The 18,480-nt window shown below is 41.1% G+C and overlaps 1 protein-coding gene across 1 annotated transcript; it reads left to right on the top strand.

The window, feature by feature from the left end:
• The first annotated feature begins 4,377 nt into the window (after positions 1-4,377).
• NQO2 (N-ribosyldihydronicotinamide:quinone dehydrogenase 2) lies at positions 4,378-17,310 on the top strand. The gene is made up of 7 exons (XM_060774745.2): positions 4,378-4,497; positions 8,020-8,046; positions 11,704-11,868; positions 12,340-12,470; positions 14,067-14,180; positions 15,297-15,398; positions 17,100-17,310. The coding sequence occupies exons 2-7, from the start codon at positions 8,040-8,042 to the stop codon at positions 17,259-17,261; spliced, it is 681 nt and encodes a 226-aa protein (XP_060630728.2). The 5' UTR covers positions 4,378-4,497; positions 8,020-8,039; the 3' UTR covers positions 17,262-17,310.
• Positions 17,311-18,480: the final 1,170 nt, after the last annotated feature.

The raw sequence follows: 18,480 nt of genomic DNA, 5'->3' as shown, positions 1-18,480 counted from the left end.
AAATATCTGAAATGCATAGTCAATTTAAATGAGCAGAAATTACATTGATAGAGCATAGATAATACAATTTGTATGGTGTAAAGTCACTAGATGCTCATGGGATCAAGCAAGAAGATTGGTGGCAGCTAGGGTAGATATTTGTGACCAAAAATGTAGCAGTTAGGGAAATAACCAGCACTACACCCTGAAATGGGAGTCATGAGAAGGAAATGCTTACATTCCTCTTTCAAACTGCATCCAACAGTAATGCCAGGATAAATTTTAATCCACCACCATGCAGTTAGTTTGCATGGATAATCAGAGGAGTTTCTCAGCTTCCTTTTTTCCCAATATGTAACACGATTCAGAGTCCAGGCAAAGTATCTGCCAGGCAGACAGACAGACAAGTAATGTACAACCTTTTCGTGATTACTTTAATCTTGAGGGGATGCACTGTTGGTTTTTCGTATTAAAGCAGATCTGCTTTTTCTAGACTGCCTGTCTTTTACAAGCCTAACTGACAAGTTTTTTAATTGTCTCTAACAGCGTTACTGTTGGCATATTTTATCAAGCAAATTTCATGTACCTTCTAAATACGTTACTGATTTTGCTGATTATAAACTGTACGTTTTATTTTGTGACCAAAATAAATCCTATGGTATTTATTATCTGGGTTATCTGAGTCCACACTGCCATATATTCCAGTTCAAAGCAGATAATGTGGGGGTTTTATTCAGCTGTGTGGAAGGGGCCTAAGTCTCAACTATCTATATAAATAAAAATGTAATGTTCGTTTGTGGGATTAACAGAACTCAAAAACCACTGGACGAATTGACACCAAATTTGGACACAAGACACCTCTCAGGCCAATGTATGTCCTTCACTAAAATGATTTTGTCATTTGGGAGTTGTAGTTGCTGGGATTTATAGTCAACCTACAATCAAAGAGAATTCCGAACTCCACCAGTGATGGAATTGAACCAAACTTGGCACACAGGACTCCCATGTCCAACAGAAAATACTAGAAGGGTTTGGTGGGCATTGACGTTGAGTTTGGGAGTTGTAGTACACCCTCATCCAGAGAGCACTGTGGACTCCAACAATGATGGATCTGGACCAAACTTGGCACAAATATTCCATATACCCAACTAGGAACACAGATGGAGCTTGGGGGAAATAGACCTTGACATTTGAGAGTTGAAGTTACCAGGATTTATAGTTCACCTACAATCAAAGTGCATTCTGAACCCCACAAACGATAGAATTGGGGCAAACTTCCCACAAAGAACCCCTATGGCCAACAGAAAATACTTAAGGCCATCCAGTCCAACTCCCTTCACCAGGGCAAGAAAATGTAATCAAATACTGTTTACCCACAAACATAAAGAAATTATATATATTAGAACCCAACACTTTCTCATTACTTTATTTTCCAGATCACCAGATGGGGCCACAGCAACGCGTGGCAGGGGACAGCTAATAAAAATGATGATGATGATGATGATGATGATGATAATAAACAACTTTATTTATACCCCGCCACCATCTCCCCCAACGGGGACTCGGGGCGGCTTACATGAAACCAAGCCCAAACAACAAATTACAATAAAATAAAATACAAGATACAATAAAATAAACAACATCACAATAAAGTGCAAAACATGTGAATACAATTAAAAATATACAAAAAAATTAAAAAAAAACCCCAAACAACAGTAAACGAAACATAATAACAGTGAGCAGGCCACATGTACATAAAATAATTTAAAAACTCAGGGTGAGATAAAGGAGCAGAATTATTTGTGAGTGAGAACTTGTGGAGAGACAGAGCGATAGACTGACCTTCGAGCAAGGGGGTGTACTCTTAGTACAAGAATGTTGAGGGGATCAATAGCTTAAGATTATGTGACTACTCTCTAAAAGCACAACGGCAGAGGCAGGTCTTGAGATTATTTTTAAAGGTTTCCAAGGTAGGGACTTTCCTAATCTCTCTGGGCAATGAGTTCCAGAGTTGGGGGGCCACAGAGGAGAAGGCTCTCTCTCTTGTACCCAACAGGTGAGTCTGAGAAACTGGCAAGGGTGAAAGGAGTGCCTCCCCCGAAGATCGAAGAGTTCGGGCTGGTTCATGGAGAGAGATACGGTCACGAAGCCCAAACTATTTAGGGCTTTATAGGTCAGAACCTGTACCTTGAATTGAGACTGGAAAATGAACAACAGCCAATGGAGCTCCTTAAACAGGGGGGTTGACTGCTCCCTGTAAATTGCCCCAGTTATTAATCTGGATGCCGACCGACTAATTCAACATCATTTGTGGCAGCCACAAAACAAACTTTCTGAAGAATAGCAATGATTTTCAAAGTAAGTGAGCAAAGTAAGAGTTTTAGGTGCTCTTACTGCCTATTACAGGGAAAACCAGCTGATTCCTAATCCATGTAAAAAACAAACTTGTGCTTTTCATCTTAAGAACAGACAAACATCTCGATTACCTGGGAAGGAATATCCAATGGAGCATTGCAGCACACCCAAATACCTGGGAGTTACCCTGGATTGTGCTCTGACTTACAAGGAGCACTGCTTGAATAACAAGCAAAAAAGTGGGTGCTAGAAATACCATCGTACGAATGCTTACTGGCACAACCTGGGGATCACAACCAGACACAGTGAAGACATCCACCTTTGCACTTTGCTACTCTGCTGCTGAATACGCATGCCCAGTGTGGAATACATCTCACCACATTTAAGCAGTGAATGTGGCACTTAATGAGACATGTACATTATCACAGGATGTCTACACCCTACACCACTGGAGAAATTATACTGTGTTTAGCTGTATCGCACCACCTGACATCCGCCAGCAATGTAAGGATGAAGGCAGTGACATCTCCGGCCCATCCCAGCACAAGACAATTAATAACTGTCATTAATGTCATTTAAAAGATAAGGTTTAAGAGACGGGTGTGAGATGATGAAGATGCTGCGGCTCTTTATTCAGGCCTCACCTTTCCTTCAAAAAGGCATCTTACAAATCAAGGAACCCCTCTAGACTGCCATATAAAATCCAGATTATCTGCTTTGAACTGGATTATATGACTAGGCACCAGGCCCTTCTATACTGCTATATAATCCATGCAGATAATCCTCATTATCTGCTTTGACCTGATTTATATGACAGTGTAAACTCAGGGTCCTTCTACACTGTCTACACTGTCATATAATCCAGTTTATGCTTACTGTAATTTTATATTGCTATGTTTTCATATGTTTTATGTAATTATGTTGCTTGTTGTTTATTGTTTGCGTTTTCGGTTTTATTTTATTGTAATTTTCTGTTTGGGCTTGGCCTCATGTAAGCCGCTCCGAGTCCCCATTGGGGAGATGGTGGCGGGGTATAAATAAATATTATTATTATTATTATTATTATTATTATTATTATTATTATCCAAGCAGAGAATCCACATTATCTCCTTTGAATTGGATCGAGCCTGCACTGCCATATAATCCAGTTCAAAACAGATAATACTCTTCATGTTATAGGGCAGTGTAGAAGAGGCTTCATATAATCCAGTTCAAATTGTATAATGTGGATTACCTGCTTTCATAATCTGGATTATATAGCAGTGTTGAAGGGACCTAAAATAAGTATAATATACCTAGAAATGTAGAAAAGATAGTTTCACAATACAATTAAAAATGGCAGAAAACAGTTTCAAAATAGTACAATTAAAACCTCTTTTCTTATCTGGGTTGTTGTGAGTTTTCCGGGCTGCATGGCCATGTTCCAGAAGCACTCTCTCCTGACGTTTCGCCCAGACCTATAGCAGGCATCCTCAGAGGTTGTGAGGTCTGATGGAAACTAGGAAAATTGGGTTTATATATCTGTGGAATGTCCAGGGTGGAGGCAGGTGTGAATGTTTCAATTGGCCACCTTGATTAGCATTGAATGGCCTAACAGTTTCAAGGTCTGGCTTCTTACTGCTTGGGGGAATCCTTTGTTAAGGGAATCTTATTCTTCTTTGTCAAAAATCTGTTAGAAGAAGGCTGCCAAGTTAAATTAGTTTGATACCACTTTAACTGCCATTGGCTCAATGCAATGGAATCCTGGGAGTTGTAGATGCACAAGGTCTGCTTAAGGGTGCCACTAAACTACAGCTCCCATGGCTCCAAAGTCTTGAGCCTTGGCAGTGAAGGTGGTGCCGGATTGCATTTAAATTCTCCATAAATAGAGATTATCCATGGACTTTAGGAGACTGTATAATACACAGAATATTTATGGCCAATTATGAAATGCAATTCAAGGGTAAAGGGGGCATTGTTGGGCCTGGCCTTCGGATACTGAACCGGGAACAGATTTCGGGAGTATAATCCGGATCGCGCTCCCATTGGTCCAGACACGCAGATGTAAACACAAGGAGGCGGAGTTAAGGGAATCTGGTTTTCCTACCGGCGAGGCTTGTTCTCTCCCTTGCACTGGATCCCTGCAAAACTATCCTGGAGGACTCTCTCGCCTACATCACTAAGGTAACGCCAAGTCTGGGTTTGCATCTACACTGTCAAATTAATGCAGTTTGGTACCACTTTAATTGCAAGGGATTGACACTATGGATTCCTGGGAGTTGTGGTTTGGGGAGGCACCAGCTCTCTTTGGCAGAGAAGGCCGAAGACCGTGTAAAACTACAACTCCCATGACCCATGGCAGTTAAAGAGGTGTCAAACTGCGTTAATTCCACAGTGCAGATACCATTATGAGGCCTTTAAGGAGTCATCCCAGGGCCCTTCCAGACAGTCTTATATCTCAAGGCAGAAAATCCCACATTATCTGAGTATGGACTCAGATAACCCAGTTCAAGCAGAAATTGTGGGAATTTCTGTCTTGATATTCTGTGTGGAAGGGCTCCCAGTGTTCCAACACTGACAAGCTGGAATATGTCCAGAGGAGGATGACTAAAATGATAAAGGGTCTGGAGAATAAGCCCTATGAGGACCGGCTTAAAGACCAGGGCATGTTTAGCCTGAAGAAGAGAAGGCTGAGAGGAGACATGATAGGTAAGGTAAAGGTAGTCCCCTGACATTAAGTCCAGTCATGTCTGACTCTGGGGTGTGGTGCTCATCTCTATTTCTAGGCCGAAGAGCCAGCGTTGTCCGTAGACACCTCCAAGGTCATGTGGCCGGCATGACTGCATGGAGCGCCGTTACCTTCCCGCTGGAGTGGTACCTATTGATCTACTCACATTTGCATGTTTTCGAACTGCTAGGTTGGCAGAAGCTAGGGCTGACAGCGGAAGCTCACGCCGCTCCCCGGAATTGAACCTGCGACCTTTTGATCAACAAGCTCAGCAGCTCAGTGCTTTAACCCACTGAGCCACCGGGGGCCCCAGGAGACATTATAGCCATGTATAAATATGTGAAAGGAAGTCATAGGGAAGAGGGAGCAAGCTTGTTTTCTGCTGCCCTGGAGACTAGGATGTGGAACAATGGCTTCAAACTACAAGAAAGGAGATTCCATCTGAACATTAGGCAGAAATTCCTGACTGTGAGAGCTGTTCAGCAGTAGAACTCTCTGCCCCGAAGTGTGATGGAGGCTCCTTCTTTGGAGGCTTTTAAACAGAGACTTGATGGCCATCTGTCGGGGCTGCTTTGAATGCAATATTCCTGCTTCTTGGCAGGGGGTTGGACTGGATGGCCCATGAGGTCTCTGCCAACTCTATGATTCTATGTATGTGATGGGAAAATATGGCCTAATTTCTTCCAACTTGCCCAACCCTATATGTAACTTTACTATTTGGGCATTTAGGAAGATATGTAATAGACAACGGCCAGTGTAATAATATAGTAATATGTAATAATGTAATAGTATATCCCTTCTGACTAGCCCAAGCATGGGCAAACTTTGTCCCTCCAGGTGTTTTGAACTTCAACTCCCAGAAATCCCAGCCAGCTTACTAACTGTTAGGAATTGTGGGAGTTGAAACCACCCCGTTCAAAACAGTAGCACATTGTCATTGCGTAATAGCAAAACCGCTCTGATCAGAGTACATGTGCATTTGAAAGTTCTAAAAGTAAATTAGCACAGACGAAATTAGATCAGCACCCTCCCTTCTGGCCTTCAAAAGAAAAGTAAAAACTTGGCTATGGGACCAGGCCTTTGGGCAGTAAGCAGTAAAAGGAATGATATGGGATTATGTGCAATAGATATACTTGGAACGGCCTGGACTACGATGGTTGAATTGTGTGATTTTAATATTTATATTGATATGTTTTTAATTCCGTGTTTTAATGGTAAATGATGTTGTGCTCTATGATTTAATTGATTTTATTATTTTTTTATTGTGTTAGGAGAAACCAGACATTTGTATTACATTTTTAACAAAACAAACAAACAAACAGACAGACAAAACACAAAGTTTGCAAGCGTGGTAGTTGAGTAAATGTCCTTTGACCAGTATCTGGCCACTTGGAGTGCCTCTGGTGTTGCCGCAAGGAGGTCCTCCATTGTGCATGTAGCAGGACTCAGGTTGCATTGCAGCAGGCGGTCAGTGGTTTGCTCTTCTCCACACTCGCATGTCGTGGATTCCACTTTGTAGCCCCATTTTTGAGGTTGGCTCTGTATCTCGTGGTGCGAGAGTGCAGTCTGTTCAGCGCCTTCCAAGTCGCCCAGTCTTCTGTGTGGCCAGGGGAAAGTCTCTCATTTGGTATCAGCCATTGATTGAGGTTCTGGGTTTGAGCCTGCCACTTTTGGACTCTCGCTTGCTGGGGTGTTCCAGCGAGTGTCTCTGTAGATCTTAGAAAACTATTTCTTGATTTAAGTTGTTGACGTGCTGGCTGATATCCAAACAAGGGATGAGCTGGAGATGTCACTGCCTTGGTCCTTTCACTATTGGTTGCTACTTCCCGGTGGATGTCAGGTGGTGCAATTTCTCCAGTGGTGTAGGGCGCAGACACCCCGTGATAATGCGGCATGTCTCATTAAGAGCCACGTCCACTGTTTTAGCGTGGTGAGATGTGTTCCACACTGGGCATGCATACTCAGCAGCAGAGTAGCATAGCGCAAGGGCAGATGCCTTCACTGTGTCTGGTTGTGATCCCCAGGTTGTGCCAGTCAGCTTTCGTATGATATTGATATTATTTAATTGATAATTGTATCTTATCGTTATGTTTGGTTTGACTATATGAGGCATTAAATTTTGCCATAATTATGTTGGCAACCGCTCATTTTTTAGCTATATATTTTTTATTAAACACTCCAAAGAGAATATTATTTACATAAAAGAGGTGGAACAATACTGTAAGAGAAGTAGTGGGAAATGTAAGTATGTAGAATATACACAGAAAGAGGCGGAACAATATGGTAGGAGAGAAAGTAGGAAATATAAGTGTATAGATCTTAACCAGAACTGCAACTACTGTCTCACACACACACTCACAAAGAGAGAGAGAGAGAGAAAGTCTCTGAACTTCCATTCTAAGCCTCTGCGGTAATTAGTTTCTTAATGATTGTTTGAAAAATAAAAATGCTATACTGAATAAAAAATGGAGTGGGAACGGAGGGTCCCTTATTTTCCAATTTCTATTGTTGGAAACCGCTTTGAGTCCCCCGCTGGGGTGAGAACAGCTGAAGTAAATAAATAAGTAAATAGGTCAACTGCTACAGTGCATGTAAACTAGTGTTTAGTTATGGTTTAAATAAAAAAGATTCTGCTGAAATACTGCACAAAAATAGTTGTCACCCTGTTCAGTTCATAGGCTCCATAATATCCTAGTAATGCTTCCTTATATGCACATATATTGTATCTGTGTGTGTGCCTTCAAGTAGACTTGAAGGCACATACACATGGACTAACCTGGGGTCTTCCACTGAAATATTGCTAAATTTATGTTGGTTAAAATTGTTCTTGGTTTTAAATACTGTATTGTTCTTTCTTTCCTTTCCTTTCCTTTCCTTTTTTTTTTCACTACATGTGCATTGTGCAAAAGAATTTGTTCATGTTTTTTCAAGTGAATATTAATCTGCTGGATTTTTGTTTTGTTTTGTTTTTTTTGTAGACACTAAGTTTTCTGGGTAAATGGCAGGTAAGTTGCATTTTTTTCTTTTTCTTTAAGTTAGATTTAAAAAGTATCACCCTTTTTTCTAAAGTCTCATCCTGACCCACTGAACATTATGGATAAATAAATATAATAACACGTCATCTACTCATAGGGTAAAGATAAAGGTTTCTCCTGACATTAAGTCTAGTTGTGTCCGACTCTGGTTGGGTGGTGCTCATCTCCATTTTTAAGCCGAAGAGCCAGCGTTGTCCGTAGACACCTCCAAGGTCATGTGACCAGCATAACTGCATGGAGCACCATTACCTTCCCGCAGAAGCAGTACCTATTGATCTACTCACATTTGCATGTTTTGAACTGCTAGGTCGGCAGAAGCTAGGCTTATCCAGCTCCCTGGATTCAAACTGCCAACCTTTCGGTCAGCAAGTTCAGCAGCTCAGCGGCTTTACTCAAATTAAAAGATTATTGTGGAACTCTCCCCAGGGACCCAACCTATCCACTTTCCGGAAAGACCTAAAAACATGGATGTTCCACTGTGCTTTCGATTAGATAGTTCCTCAGACAAATTTGGCCCCAGCTATGACCCAAGATCTAGTCCTTGCACTTTACATACTATTCCCTGTCCATAGACATAGTGTTCTACTCCATATTGCCCTTCTACTCTGAATCTGTCATCTGGCTTCTGCACTTTATCCATCAACCCTGTCCTAGAAACTGATTTGCACCAGCTCGATGAAGCTCAGACATTGCTTACTATATCAAGCTATTGGTTGTTTGCTCGATGGTTGTTTTGTATTCTTTTATGATGTTTGTGTTAAATTTTCAACCATGTTGATTGGGCTTGTCCCCATGTAAGCAGCCTTGAGTTCCTTCAGGGAGATGGAGGTAGGATACAAAAATAAAGTTATTATTATTATATATTATTATTATTATTATTATTATTATTATTATTATTATTATTATAATCATATTAAAGGATTATTGTGGTGAAGCAGAGTGGGATCTTCATAGTTACTATTTCTCAACATTTCTTATCTCACAAGATGTTTGTGAGGATAAGACAGAAAAGAGGACAACTGCAAATGCTGTCTTGTGCCAATGGACAGAAATGTGAGTTATAAATTAAATGTAAAGTGTTAAAGTAGTCACTTTTGAACAAAATTACTACTCATCCTACAACCCAGAAGAGATTTTTTCCATATTAGTACTACTTTCCTACAGAAAACCACACACATCCTAAATTTTCTTAAGCTTTCCAAGGCTGGAAAGGTACCTTTAAACCAATCTCACCACTCCAGAACTCAGTTATAAGCAAAGCAGTTTATTGAAGAGTAAATGTAAACCTTCAACAGAAAATGGTTAAAGATCAAAGGCTTAATATAAAGTTTAGTCCATATAAAACAAAGCACTTGAAGAAACTTGAAAGGAGTAATCCAAAAGTCCAAGGTACATCCAAAATCTTGAAACTAATGTCTTTACCAAAACACAGCCACCAAGGAGGTCCAAAAGAACTCAGCAATTAAAACATAGTTTCATAAGTACAGGAGACCAGGAAACAATCTTGAAAACTTTTAACATGAATATAAAACATAGAAAAACTTGAGACTTAAGTCCATGAATACCAGAGACATGAGAAAACTTGAGAGAGGAAACTTGAAACATGAAATATCAAATCCAGACGTTGACTCCTCTGAGATACAATAGAGTCAGACCTCCTTTATACCTAAGGAACGTTGCCGTTTACCCTGAGAACTCTCTGCAGGGCCTCTTCTCATTAGCAGGCTCTGGGAACTGTGCCTCCCTTCACTTTCTTGTCTTTGTTGACAAATTGCCCTCCTTCTATCTATCTCAGAAGAACCAGGGGAGACACATCTGTAATTACCACATTCCAATCAGAGAATGACCTTGGTTCTGTTGGGAAGCCTGGCTCAGGCCTACAAACCTCTGTTGTTCTAACTGCAAATCCATTGTTGACCTGTAATTCCCAGAATCCCCAGTCCCATCAGGTGCAGAACCAGACTTCTATGAAACCTCAGGTGCTGGCACGATCACAGGCTGAACCATAACATAAGCTACTGCTTGCAGTCAGTTTTTAATTTTTTTTAATTTTTACAGTATTTATATTCCACCCTTCTCACCCTGCAGAGGACTCAGGGCGGATTAAAATGTACACATATATGGCAAACATTCAATGCCAAAGACACACAACACATATAGACAGACAGTCAGAGGCTATTTAACATTCCACATTTCTGGCCATCAGGGGAGCTGTTGCTTTCATCGTCCATCTGCGACACTGATGAAGTACTTCCGCATTCCCCACATGCTTTGCTGGAATCTTTTTTTTATGGCCTCGTAAGTTAGTTAAATTAGCCTCCCCACACATAGGTGGTACCTAATTTTCCTACTTGACAGATGCAACTATCTTTCGGGTTGCAAAGGTAGACAACAAGCTACACAATTGGTCAGAAGCTCACTCTGACCCGGGCTGGCTTCGAACTCATGACCTTTCGGTCAGAAGTTGTTGCATTGCCAGGGCTCTACCTTGTTTAGGTAGAGATGAATCAAAACTCCCAGTTTTATCAAAAAGTTTAATTTAAACAGCACTTTCTTGAAGGCTGTTTTTATAGTCCAAAATATAAAACACAAAGATAGCACTCAGCTACGGAATAAACAAAAACGGATAGCAAAATAACTTTGTAGTCAAAAGGGTCCAGTCCAGTGGTCAAACGCCAAGAGTTCAATAACAGAGTCCAGGGATCAAGAGTCTATACCGTAGTCAAAAGCCAGTCCAAAGGTTCAAGGTCCCAGGGTTCCAAGATTACAGGAGACAGGTCAGGATACTGAAAAATCCAACAGACCTGGGGGGAAAACCAACAGCATCCACCACCAAAATACAACAGATACTTTTCTCCCGAAGATCAGTGCCAAGGCTAGCTCCTTATATCCAGGAACACCCAGCTGCAACCCATCTCTTGCATACCTCCACCCTTAATTGCTTTCACCCATGAACTCTTACTTACAGATTACTAAACCCTTTACATTAACCCTTCCATCACCTAGCACCATCAACTGCAGAACATATGACAGAAGTGATCTTAATGCAGCTGACATTCAGCCAGCTGCACCACAGTCCTGATGCTTGTTTCCGGCCTGTGGTGCAGGACCGGGCTGTGGTGCAGCTAGCTGGGAGTCAGCTGCATTAAAATCACTACTGACTGAAGGTAATGAGTTCGAGGCCAGCTCAGGTCAGAGTAAGCTCCCGACCATTTGTCTAGCTTGCTGTCGACCTTTGCAGCCTGAAAGACAGTTGCATCTGTCAAATAGGAAATTTAGGTACCGCTTTATGCGGGGAGGCCAATTTAACTAATTTACGACGCCATAAAAATCTCCGGCAGCGTGTAAAAGAATGAGGAAGTACTCCATCGATGTCACAAGTGGATGGTGAAGCAACAGCTCCCCCGGTGGCTGGAATTCGAGCATACCCTCATGAAGTTGGAATGTTAAATAGCCTCTGTATGTCTGTCTGTATATGTTGTGTGTCTATGGCATTGAATGTTTGCCATGTATATATGCATTGTAATCCACCTTGAGTCAATGTGGGGGTGAGATGGGCAGAATACAAATACAATAAATAAATAAATAAATAAATAAATAAATAAATTTCCCATCTTTTATTTTCAGGGAAAAAAGTATTAATCGTCTATGCACACCAAGAGCCCAAGTCTATGAATGGGTCCTTAAAAGCCATTGCGGTGGAGGAACTGAGCAAACAGGGCTGCAGCATCACTGTTTCTGATCTATATGAAATGCAGTTTGAGCCAAGAACAACAAGAAAAGACATTATTGGTGAGTATATAGACTATGCTGTGGAGATAAGACGGGCCAAAGTTACCTCTTACCAGTACTTTATTTTAGGGGTAGCAAGATAAATTATTGGTATTACTCATCACAATGTTAATGGAAAGTTGTTCTTTTTGTACTCATACTCAAGTGATATGGCACCTTAAGGACTCACAAATGTATCATATTGTTGGCTTTCACAGGCTGTAACCACCCCCACCCCCCGTTCTATATCCTTGAGTTCCAAATCTCAAGCCCCTGAGTACATTACACATGGTTTGAGATGGAGTATAGACAATCAAATATAAGAAGTTTAGAGGTGGGCAGATGTTTTATTAATGTTGGCCATTTAACAGACAGTTGTGCAGAACATAAACCAATTGACATGTGCAATAGGATGTGAGCCCACTGTCCTAATGAAACTTGCTAATGAATTAACTTCTTACAGCAAAGATTTTTGTCGTAATTCTTCTGCAGGTGAGCTGTATAACCCAGAACAGTTTAATTATGGAGTTGAGGCATGGGAGGCTTGCAAAAATGGATGCCTATCTGAAGATCTGAAGGAGGAACACAGGAAAGTGAAAGAAGCTGAGTTGGTGATCTTTCAGGTCATTCTTTTTAAAACAACCCTTGGGTGATACTCTACTTTCAATATAAGATCAGGGATAGAGAGCATATACCCTAACCCCTCTGTCACATCTACACTGCCATATATAATCCAGATTATTTGAGTCTACACTGCAGTGACGGACTTTGTATTTCTAGCTGTGAAAATTGCTGCAGACTGCAGCCGGAAAATCAAAAGATGTTTATTTCTTGGGAGAAGAGCAACGCCCAATCTTGATAAAACAGTGAAGAGTAGAGACATCACACTGCCAACGAAGATCAGCATAGGTAAAGCAATGGTATTCCCCTTAGTAACCTATGGATGCGAGACCTGGACCATAAGGAAGGCTGAGCGAAGGAAGATAGATGTTTTTAAACTGTGGTGTTGGAGTAAAATACTGAGACTTCCTTGGACCTCGAGAAGATCCAACCAGTCCATACTTCAGGAAATAAAGCTCAACTGCTCACTGGAGGGAAGGATATTAGAGGCCAAGGTGAAGTACATACTTTGGCCACATAATGAGAAGACAGGAAAGCTTGAAGAAGATAATGATGCTGGGGAAAATGGAAGGAAAAAGGAAGAGGGGCTGACCAAGGGCAAGATAGAAGCCCTTGAAGTGACTGGCTTGACCTTGAAGAAGCTGGGGGTGGCAACAGCCGACAGGGAGCTTTGGCGTGGGCTGGTCCATGAGGTCACGAAGAGTCGGAAGTGATTGAACAAATAAACAACAATGAACACACTGCCATATAATTCAATTCAAAGCAAATAATCTGGATTTTGTATGGCATTGTAGATGGAGACCAGGATGTTGGGTTGCAATTTCGCTGATCCTTCACCATTGGCTAAGCTTATTGAGGCTGGTGGAGTTGTACTCCATCCACACATCTGGTAGTTCAGTAGTAGCCACACATTAGAAAGTCCTTTCAGTCGTGGACTACACAGTGGACCTGGTTTTGTGCCATCGGTTCATTAGGCACTCTGTCAAAGAATTTTTCATGGCTCATAAACATTGAGAAAATGAATGACATGTTCTGCTGGCCCTCTGGCATATGCCGAAACCTGGGCATATGCAAAAGCTTTGTTTAGTATTCAATAGATCAGAATACTTTGGTTGTCTTGGCAGGAAGAAAAGATGCTTGTGATAGTTAGAGGAAACTGAATATACAGAAATTACCTCTTTACACAGTACATGTCAACAAGATGTAGTGATGGTTGCCAATTTCCACAGCTTTAATACAGAATTGGACAAAACCCAGCAAGAATAAGGCTGTCAGTGATCAGATCATTGAACAGTGTAGGTTTGCATTTCTGGGTTTGCCCTGTGAACTGAGACTGACATAAATGGAGGGAACCAGTTTTATAGGAAATCATTGGAGATCATGGGGAATGAATTCCAACAGAATTGATATAGCCGTAAGGTTAGCCATTTTTGTCAATCTACCAGAAGTCATGTTACTTGGTCGACAAAATATTACTCCTGACCTTCTGATTTAAGATATTTTCTGTGAGCGTTCCTATTGCTGAGGATGAAGCTGATGGCTACAAGATGTCCCCTTAAAGTCAAAGGCACTCTCATTTATTATTTTTTTAAATCTAGTTTCCATTATATTGGTCCAGCATGCCAGCAATCATGAAAGGTTGGATGGACAGAGTTTTGGTCCAAGGATTTGCTCACAACTTGCCGAAGTGTCATGAGAGTGGTTTACTCAAGGTATGTTTATCCACTTTATGAAACATGTTGTACATTTGGATAATTTTGCATACTATGTCTTTCACTATTCCACTATGTATGTATTTCACTATTGAACACCAAGCACAAAGTAGCTGCACGCAATAACATCCTGTGAAAACTTACTTGCAGCACATGGGGTGCAGACCCAAAATTAATAAGAACATCAGCCCAGGCCTTGTCTTACTCAACTGAGAGTAAGCCTGCCCTGTTTGGCATAGGTCTGCCCATGCAAAGCAGGTGAACATAGCATTGAATGAAACATGCAGAATAATCACAGGGTGTCTTAAACCTACACCTGTTGATAAACTCTACAAGCTAGCTGGCAAAATGTTACACAAGCCTTTGGATTGTTTTATCTGAGATCCTGTTGGCCAGTATAATAAAACCAGTGCAATGTATTGTCGAAGGCTTTCATGGCTGGAATCACTAGGTTCTTGTGGGTTTTTTCGGGCTATAGGGCCATGTTCTAGAGGCATTTCTCCTGATGTTTCGCCTGCATCTATGGCAAGCATCCTCAGAGGTAGTGAGGTCTGTTGGAATTAGGACAATGGGTTTATATATCTGTGGAATGGCTGGGGTGGGGCAAGGAGCTCTTCCCTGCTGGAGCTAGGTGTGAATGTTTCAACTGATCACCTTCATTAGCATTTGAAGGCCTGGCTGAGCCTGGGAAAATCCCCTGTTGAGAAGTGTTAAGATGTGCCTGGTTGTTTCCTCTCTGCTGTTTTGCTGTTGTAATTTTAGAGTTTTTTAATACTGGTAGCCAGATTTTGTTCATTTTCATGGTCTCTTCCTTTGTGTTGAAATTGTCCAGTGCAGTTTGTAGCAGTGGCAAATTGGTTGTAGTCACCATGATAATGGGGGTGACTGACTACAACCAAACAGTGAAGAGCTACTTGCCCTTTCAAAAGACTGGCAGCCAGCAGGCAGCTTTCTTTAGCAACTGAGCTGGTTTTCTTTACACTGTCTCTCTCCTCTTCTTTGAGAAGTGCCTTCTGCCAACATAAGGTACCAGGAGCATTCTGGTTGTGGACGGTGCTGGGGTTTTTCTCTTGAATAATAATAATAGACATGTGTTTTCTCCCTTTATCATTCCAGAATAAAAAGGCCTTGCTTTCATTTACCACTGGAGGAGATAAAGGAATGTTCTCAAAAGGAGGAATCAGTGGAGACATTCGTTACATCCTGTGGCCCATGCAGGTAACAAGTTCTGCTTCCTCTGATATCGTTCTTGGCTGAATTTGTGATTGTTATGAGTGGATCAGAGTTTTTTCTCAGACATTTTCCTCCCTAAGGGAAAGGGATTCTTTTCATGAGTCCCACAACTAGCCAGAATGGTAGTCGACCCCTAGTTTAACAGTTGCAAGTGGAGAGAGGGTCCTCTGTCCCACCCAAGTAAAGGGGTCCAGGTTACTGATTCTCAACATTTGGTTCTACAGATGTTTTGGACTTCATCTGCCTAGAAATGACATTCAGGATGGTCAGTGGTGAACCTACTCTGAAAAAAATATTTACAAGAAAGTCCTATGATAGGGTCTCCCTAGGATCCCCTGAAGTCAGAAATGACTTGAAGGCATACTACTACTACTACTACTACTACTACTACTACACTAATGGGGACACCTTGAGAACTAAAATTGGGATAGAAATGCAGATGAATAAATATGTAAAAGGGTCGTAAGTGTTTTGGTCTCCAGCTCCCAGAAATTCCAGTCAGTTTACCAGCTGTTAGGATTTCTGGAAGTTGAAGGCCAAAACATCTGGGGACCCACAGGTTGAGAACCACTGATTTAGAAGGTCACCATAGACCACAGTCAAACTGAGAACAGTTAACAACAGTGACAAAAATCTAAGGCTGGATCTACACTGACCAATAATAATAATAATAATAATAATAATAATAATAATAATAATAATAATAACAACAACAACAACAACAACAACAACAAATATATTAATTAAAATAAATAAAATAAAAACTAATAATAAAAAAAACCAAGAAAACTCACGACTATTCGCTATGACATACTGTGTTTTTGTGCCAGTAAAATAATAATAATAACAATAATAATAACAACTTTATTTTTATACCCTGCCTCCATCTCCCCAAAGGGACTCGGCAGCTTACAAAGGGACAAGCCTTAAAAACACAGATTAAAACATAGCAAAATAAGATAAAATCAAATCAAAATATCAAAATAAAATTAATATATCACAATAACTCAACATAACATCATAAAAGCAATCCCAAGGCTAGACCATAATAAATACAGAGCTCGAAGGGCTCGGAGTTTGTGCAAAAGTTTCTGGATAGGGCTGAGGAAAGTGCAAAATCCGATAAGAGATAGGCTGGAAGAGTAATGTCCTTTGGCATTAAAATGTCAAGATTATAGGGCAGAGGGAAGCTCATACAGAAGTGCAGGAGCTAATGGTAAGTTAGGGTCAATTATCTGGTGAACTGCTTAATCATAGGCACAATGGAGCATCCATGTTTTTAGATCCTTGCAAAAAGCGGACAGGATATCCCAGGATCTGATCCCAGATTATCTGGCCATGTAGACTCATATAATCCAGTTCAAAGCAGATAATCTGAGATCAGATCTTGGGGTATAAGGCAGTGTAGATCCAGCCTAAGAAGCCAGATAACCAGTCCTTTATGCAGAAGCTATGTATGAGACTACTGTAAAACTATTAGGGACACAATTGTACCTCCCCCCTCTTTTTTCTTTGCACTTGATAGTCCTAGTCGAATCCTTTGAGTGTATCTCTTGAAACTGACTCCAGCGAAAAGCTGCTATTCACTCTTCTCACTGTTCCAGTGCTTGAAAGTGATTTAAGCACTAATCTGTATGGGTTTGTCCTTTTTCCCTCTTCCCCCCACCCCATTATTTTTCAATCCAGTATGGGATATTGCGCTTCTGTGGCTTCGATGTCCTTGCCCCTCAGATCTCCTTTGCCCCAGAGCACGCAGCCTTGGAAGAAAGAAGGCAAATGCTCTCTTCTTGGGAGAAGCGCCTGAAGACCATCTGGGAAGAGAAGCCTATAACCTGCATTCTAGAGTGATATGACAATAAAGTTTGAGAAGGAAGATTAAAGATTTGCTCTTCTCTCATGTCCTGCCTCCATTTTTTCTCATTTTTACTTTTGCATTCGCTTCATTATTCTTCCCTGCCTCTCCTTCTTTGCCCTTTGCATATGGAATGACTAAATGGAAACAATCAGATCAGATGATATATGCAATCCCATCTGATATATGTAATATATGAAGCCTGATCCCATGGTTAATTATATGGCAAAAAAAGTAAACATTCTACAAAAGTGAGGAAAAAATTGGGTCATTTGGGTCTTGCAACACAGAACATTGCATTGTGCCTTTGCTGTTTTGCTATTTTAATTAGGGGGTTAAATGCCAAATCATATAAACCAGAAAATTCCTACAGATCCTCTTTTTTACACAAGGATTTTTTTGGGTCAAAGAAATGCTTTCTGCTGACCATTTCATGCTTCCTTAGGAATAATTGGCAGACAAGAAGAGGCTGAGTTCTTTGGCCAATTTTTTGTGGATTACAAAATAATTAGAATGGCTGGATTGTTGTAGGTTTTTTCGGGCTATATGGCCTTGTTCTAGAGGCATTCTCTCCTTACGTTTCGCCTGCATCTATAGCAAGCATCCTCAGATGTAGTGAGGTCCTCACTACCTCTGAGGATGCTTGCCATAGATGCAGGCGAAACGTCAAGAGAGAATGCCTTTAGAACATGGCCATATAGCCCGAAAAAACCCACAACAACCCAGTGATTCCGGCCATGAAAGCCTTCGACAATTAGAATGGCTTATTCTAGAATCCTATTAATCAGAGTTTGGAAACCTTATGACTTCTCTCGCTGTGTCTTCACTCTCCTAACCTTTGGACAATTCCCAGAATCCCAAAATAGTAATGTTTCTAAATTCTGGAACGAACTGTATGCTAGAACTGAACTATATGTTGGCTGGGTACCTATTGGCTGGTATAAAGCATCAGCTATATACCAAGCGGGAATGGCTTTGGAGAGTTTCAAAACATTTTCGCCCTTCTAGGGGGCACTGCTCTGCAGTGGCTCCGCTCCTTCCTGGAGGACCGTTCCCAGATAGTGATGTTGGGGGATACCTACTTGAACCCCTGGCCATTGACTTGTGGAGTCCCACAAGTTAAAAGGTAAAGGTTTTCCCCTGACATTAAGTTCAGTCGTGTCTGACTTTGGGGGTTGGTGGTCATTTCTAACCCTAAGAGCCGGTGTTGTCCGT

This window comes from Anolis sagrei, chromosome 4, assembly GCF_037176765.1.
Source record: "Anolis sagrei isolate rAnoSag1 chromosome 4, rAnoSag1.mat, whole genome shotgun sequence".
Taxonomy (NCBI): domain Eukaryota; kingdom Metazoa; phylum Chordata; class Lepidosauria; order Squamata; family Dactyloidae; genus Anolis; species Anolis sagrei.
Note: the sequence above shows the minus strand (reverse complement) of the source record. Positions and strands in the feature narration are given on the sequence as shown.